At 49.7% G+C, this 6493-nt stretch overlaps 1 protein-coding gene across 1 annotated transcript; it reads left to right on the top strand.

Moving 5' to 3' along the window:
• The first annotated feature begins 2650 nt into the window (after positions 1–2650).
• On the top strand, positions 2651–4172 carry LOC117846064 (uncharacterized). The gene is made up of 2 exons (XM_034727167.2): positions 2651–3132; positions 3259–4172. Exons 1-2 carry the CDS (start codon positions 2673–2675, stop codon positions 3915–3917), a joined length of 1119 nt encoding a protein of 372 aa, XP_034583058.1. The 5' UTR covers positions 2651–2672; the 3' UTR covers positions 3918–4172.
• Positions 4173–6493: the final 2321 nt, after the last annotated feature.

Genomic DNA, 6493 nt, shown 5'->3' with positions numbered 1-6493 from the left:
GGCGCGCCCCTCCGCCGGCCCCGAGAGCCGCCCGCCGCCTCGCCACCGCGCGACACGGCGCGCCGATGCCTCGACACGCGTCCGCCGCTGCCACCGCGCGTGTCGAGCGCCCGCGCGCACCACGTCGTCCGATCCGTTTGTGCGCTGGCCGGGCAGGCAGGCCGGAGCGGCCGCCGCCGCGATCGCGCGCGCCACAGCAGAGCAGAGAAGATGCATGCAGATGCAGGTTACGTAAACGTAGACTATAGATGTAGCTGACTCGGGAGTTCGTTTCTAGTTTGGAAGAATGCTTACGGTTGAAACATATAGTTTGTGTTCAAATATGGCGGTTGAAAGCTCAAATTTGATATTCAGAATACCACTATTATATACGTCAAAGTTGAAATGCTAAGAATTGGCAAAAGTTTTGGCGATCTAATGTGAACATGGCAGGACAACGAGGTCAGTGTAGCGGGGATTCATCCATCTTGAGATTCTATGGTTTTAGAGGAAGGTCCCCCAGGTGGCTGTGGGCCGGAAAACAATGGTCGAATGTGATTGCAACAGAGCGTAACGGTGGCGTGAGGTTAGTGTGGGAGCGGTCGGCGGTGGCACCGCGCGTTGGAAACGGTTCTGAAGCGGGAGAGTAGGTGAGCTTTATATTATGTGCATCAGTGCATATCGAGAACGAAGATGACGCGCGAGAATTGCAGCTGGAGGTACGCGGGAGATGAGCTAATGACGTCTGTTTCTAATCGGACGGCTCAGACGTGGATTAAGAAAGAGGAAAAAAAAACAACACCTGGAGTATAGGAGCTCTTAAATTCATGCGACGTACGTGGGCAGCTTGGTTCTATGATATATCAAACGTGTGCTTATGCACTGAACTTTCAGCTAGTGTACAATCCTTTTTCTTCTAAAGACTGCATAATGCGAATTACTATGCTCCAAAACTTGTGCTGAAAGTTAGGTAAAAACTGCCGGTTATTTGCCATATGGGGTAGCAGATATTTTAGCATTGTGAAACTCTTCTCTGAATATATGCCATCATATACAACGTTATCTCTCAATTCCATGCTTTATTTTCTTCATTCCTTCCTTTCTTTGTTCGGTACCACGAATGATTGATCCTTTCCAATGTAGTATAAATGTAGAGAGTGCCGTGGACGTGATCATATAATCTACTTTCTTCTTCTATTAACGTCTTATTATCATGGGCAACCTGAGGTGGCTACTTGCTATGTGCACCTGTACGTCTGGGATCAACGTCTTATCCATACGTCGACGCGGCTTATCGTCTGATCGAGACGAGGTAGCCCTACTGTATAGTTGGAGTAGATTAATGAGTTGTGTACATGACCCATATATGTACGTGTTTGTTTCTTGACATCAACACCGGACCAACTTTATTACTCAGCAAGTGTTGTTTAGCGATACTTTTTTTTTTTTTGCCCATTTTCTTGTTGAGAAGGGTGCTTCACGTCATGCATAGCTAGTGCGTGCTAGATAGCCGTCACTATCAACTAAAAATGCCTATGCAGGTGATGAAAACGACATTGCCCAAGTTAGGCAAGGACTAGTGGTTGACGCTGTGTTGCATTGCGGTTTGCTCTCTCGATCGCATGCATGCTACTCGGCGCGTAAAAGCGTTGAATTATCGTTGGTTTCGAAACGTAAAGCGCATGACACTCATCAGATGAGATTTGCGACAGATGATCCCAGACCAAACCGCCGGTGCAACTTCTACCAAGCTGAAGCCTGAAGGCGCGGTCTCCCAGCTGCTGGTGCAGTGCGGCCAGCAAGTAGGAATAGGATAGCACACGGTATGCGAACGAACTCGAGAGCGCAGGGCGCGGGGCGGCGGGCCGGGAGGCCGGAGCGAGAAGCGGTCGCGCGGGCGGGCGCGCGACGCGGCACGCGAGCCGGGCGCGTGGCTGGGGCGTCCGCCACGTCGCGGCGTGGGGGCCACGTGTTGCGGTGCGGGCCCGGGACCCAGACGATGTGGCGCCCGGGGGCGCTGGGCGCGTGCGAGGTGTCCCCCGCGGCGTGCGTGGCGCGTGCATGCACCCCTGCATGGCCCCGTCTCCCACGTACGCACGCAGAGCCCAGCCAGGGCTGGGCTCCTTCACTTTCGCAGGGCATGCGCGCCCTCCCCTCTCACGCTCCTCTGGAACTGAGCCAGCGTGACATCGCCGCAGGTCAGGTCTTATTTAAGAGTGGCCGCAACCCTTATGGCTTCCCCGTCCCTCGTACTCCCAGCGATCACTAACCTTTAGACCCCTTCGTCTCTCTGACACCCCCTCTTCTCTCTCTCTCTCGGCTAGCAAGGAAGAACAGTAGCTACCGTGCTGCCTCGAAGAATAACAGCTTCTCGATCGTGGGTAAGCACTAGAGCAGGACATCACTGCTTCTGTCAAATCATCGTGTACAATCGTAGTTAAATCAGCCATGCAAATATCTGCACGAGATCGACGTGCAAGTCAAGGCGTGCCTTGCTGCCATGGCGCGAAATATCTAGGCAACGAGCGAGCTTGTTGGAAATACGTGCGGAACTGGTCGTGCGCGCGTGCATGACACTTCTCCGTCTACTAGAGAGAGCCGCAGATGACGTTGCTCGTTATTTAATCGAGAGAGACGTGTGCATGTTCTAACGTGGTGTGTGCGTGTTCCCTTGGAGCAGCATTGCCAGCCGGATGGCGTCTCGGGAGGGAGGAGGAGGAGGAGCGGCGGCGGGCCGGCCGGCGCTGCGGGTGGGGCGGACGCAGGAGTACCGGACGGGCATGGACACGGAGCTGCTGTCCATCGACGGCGGCGGCGCGGGGCCGGCGGTGAGCCTCTTCGTGCTCTGCGGCGACCGGTTCGAGGCCGCGCAGCTGTTCCGCTCGGGGGCCCTGTCCCTGCACATGCTCCGCGTCGAGGGCCACCCGGTGTCCATGGCCTCCTGCACCGTCGGCGACCACCAGTGGATGCTGGCGCGCGACGCGCTCGTGGCGCGGGTCGACGCGCGCGCCTTCGTCTTCGAGCTCCCGGGCTTCTTCTACGCCGTCGTCGTGCCGGCCGACGCCGCCGCGGGCGGCGCGGACCGGAAGTGCGCCACCATGGCCGAGATCTTCTCGCGGTTCTGCAACTACCATGACCTCACCAAGGCGGAAGGTACGAGGAATGCAAGCTCGTTCATGGCACGACCCGTGCGAGAGCTCGTGCCGTTCGTCTTCTGCTCTGCGTTTTCGCCATGAATGCATCTGACAGAGTTTGGTGTCTGTTCGGTGTTTCGTTCAGGTGACGACGACGAAGCTGGTGAGGTCAACCAGAACCCGTGGGCCCGCGCCCACGCAAGGATACAGCGCCTCAAGCGGCACACCTCGCCGCCTGGAGGACACGTCGCCGCCGACGCGCAGTCCGACCGCGCCAGGCAGATGGAGCGCGCCGTCCGCACGTCGGCGGTCGTCAAGCTTCTCATCCGCTCCCTCCTCGCCGGGGTGATCCAGCCCGCCCGGCACCTGACTATCACCTTGGGCGGCGGCAGCGGGAGCGTCGTCAATGCCGGCTCGAGCGCGCGCGCCTCGGCGGCGGCGCTGCCGAGCAAGTCGGTCGTGTCCGAACTCCTCGACGCTATCGAGACGAACCGGGCTGCGCCCCGCCGCGACGCACGCCGCGGATCTGCCGGCGGCGGCCTGGTAGGGTGGTGGAGCCTCAACGTGGAGGGCATAATGCTGCTGCTGAGGTTCGTCCATGCGGTCCGGGGGAGGAAACATCTGGCGGCGCCGGCGGCGGGGGAGAAGTGGCCGCGTGACGAGGGACCCGGTCGCGACGCCATGAGAGGCGGGGTCCTCGGAGGAGGTGGCGCCGCGGCGTTCGGCGGCGGGGCGGCGCGGCGGTGGTGCGGCGGGAGGTCGAGGAAGCTGGGGAACACCGTTGGCGCCTGCGGGAGCTCTTGACGCTACGTGTCGGCCGTTCCCAAAGGGGAACTGAGATTAATTATTAGTACGAAAATCAGTAATTAGCCAGGGTTGTTTTAGGATAATTAGAGAAGGGTTTGACTTGTTAATCTGCTCTCTTTGTATTATGCATCAAATAGATGCATGGTTGATGATCGGTATGTACTAAATATATTCTTGAGTTCCTTAATTTTTTCTACTTATTTTTCAGTTCTGCAAGATAGTTCCGCATCTTGCAGGATACACCTTTTTTGGATGTATATATCGCCTCACTGACTTTTTTTTAAACATACTGTGCGGGGATTAATTATGTTTATCACGAAAATAATATTCCGTTCACTAATATTTATTTTATATTTATTTTGACTTTTTTATGCGTATTTGTTTTATTTTTTTAAATACGTAACTTTTGTCATAGTTTATTTAGGCGTATATAGAAAACAATGAGCTATAACTACTAAAATAAATGGTAATTTGGGATGGAGAGTAGTTAACTACTAAATGGATAATTAACTATTAAAAAATTACTCAAGTTGAGTCACACATATCAAAATGGACATTCTACTAACTATACTAACTAAAACGTACTCAAGCTGACTAAGGCTTCCTAAATCCATATGCATACATTTACCGACACTAAAAAAAAGCTAGACCATTAGTAATGAGAGCTCGCCTCAATGGATATATTTCACCAATACTATGTAAAAACTGATTCATATCGTAAATGTGACGTTTTACTAGCGACAATTTCCGTGTCATTCGTAATAAAATCTTCGAGTCACAGGCTCATAAAAGGTCCATCATTTTTTACCGGTACGCTGAAAACACCGTCCATCAACTTTTAACTATAAGAGAAAGTGACGGGCTTTCATTATAACCGTACATTTAACTTTTGCCTTTTGTATATGGGCATACACCTTATTTTAAAATAGTATAAGTTTAGAATATTATCCAGTTGCTCAATCACTTTGTACCCTATAGCACTGTCCATCCACCACCATGCATCCTCCTCTGCTGTTAGATCCATCTTCCTTGCTTACGCGCGTCTAACCAGATCGGGCACTCTTGGTCTCCACCTCCTACTTCTTCAAATTGGCACTGGCCTCCTCCTTTCCAGAGCCCATAGCACCAACCTTCAATTATCCCCGCCATGGACCGTGGTGTCACCTTCATCCTCTGAACACACGCCCTGCTCTCTTTTCATCCTAGAAGTGAGTTCTTTTATCCAATTCTCCCATATGATGGATGGACAGATATGGTGGATAGATGCATGGATGGATAGGATATATACACTTCAATGGATGCATGTATATGGTACAAATGAATGAGGATAAATGCATGCATGGAGCGGTGAAGATGCTTGATGGTTCAATGCATGGATAAGTATGAATGGATTGGTATGTAGTAGTTTTCTTGAGCAATGCTAAATACACTGCCAAGTTGGATTTCAATTAAGATAAATTCTAAATGTAGTGCCTCCATCATATTTGTAACATTCTCCATAATATTTTTACTTTAATCTGAAGCAAATGGTATGGCCTCGAGCACTAGAGAGCCGTACAGCAATTTGCATGGTGGTTCATGGATTAGTGACTCGCTTAGGGCATATCCTTCACATTGGAGTCCCATGTGAGTGCTTGTGAAAGTGCATGTAAGCTCTAGTGGGTTTTGCCGTTGAATAACACCATGATTAAAAGACCAATGAACTTCTAAGCACATGAGCAGCAGAGCAGGTGTAAATATATTTGATGGATATTTATTCAAGCAAATTCATTGGATACAACTAAAGACGGGCTCATGTGATGAGAAAATAAGTGATATCAATGATAATGTTTATTTGGCAAAGATGCAAGAAAATGATGGATTTTAGTTGATGTTTGGTCATATGTCTAACTAGTAGCCTCATATTGGAAGATTGCCTGAAAGGAAAATAAATTGTCAAAAGGATTGGTCATTATGAGTTGAAAGCAAAATATTGATCAATTGAAATGGAATACTTTGATAATGCAAGTATTATTGGGAGAAATTATTTGAGTAGCACCACATTGACTATGAAGACCTCAAATCATATACATGCTTCAGAAAATGTTAAATATAATGGAATGATTTTCAAAAGTGGAGATATTGTAATGCAAGCTAATGTGAGACTCAAGTTGGCATTTGATTGAGGCTTGTTGATCAAATGTTTTGATTCAAGGAACTAAGCAAGATTAAGGGCAAGTGAGGCTTGGTGCCGAAGAACCTAGATATGGTGAAGAAATAAGAAATGAGATCGACACCAAAGGATCGAACGTCATGGAGAACCGAAGCTCATATTGGGAGACATCAATTAATTGATGTATTTATAAAGAACAAGGATGACTTGTGATATTATAATTGGATCTTACTTGGTCCAAGTCATTTGATAAATGTTAAAGTGCTAAATACAAAGAGACAAAGTTGGATGCAGCCGTCATGAAGATATATTGACCAAGTATGGCATAAATCAAAGTGTATATGCTTTTTATCTTTCATCTAAGATACCACATCTTAAGCCACGATATGGGCAATTTCCTTTGAGAGTATAGCACGGATTG

This window comes from Setaria viridis, chromosome 2 (genome assembly GCF_005286985.2).
Source record: "Setaria viridis chromosome 2, Setaria_viridis_v4.0, whole genome shotgun sequence".
NCBI classification, from domain to species: Eukaryota; Viridiplantae; Streptophyta; class Magnoliopsida; order Poales; family Poaceae; genus Setaria; species Setaria viridis.
The sequence above is the reverse complement of the archived record's forward strand: the minus strand, read 5'-3'. Positions and strand labels throughout refer to the sequence as shown.

What these genes read in the sequence shown, in the direction of transcription:
- LOC117846064 (XM_034727167.2), top strand. Translation starts at nt 2,673, where the DNA reads ATGGCGTCTCGGGAGGGAGGAGGAGGAGGAGCGGCGGCGGGCCGGCCG. An exon ending in TGACCTCACCAAGGCGGAAG is followed by an intron (nt 3,133 to 3,258) that starts GTACGAGGAATG and finishes TGTTTCGTTCAG; the next exon opens with GTGACGACGACGAAGCTGGT.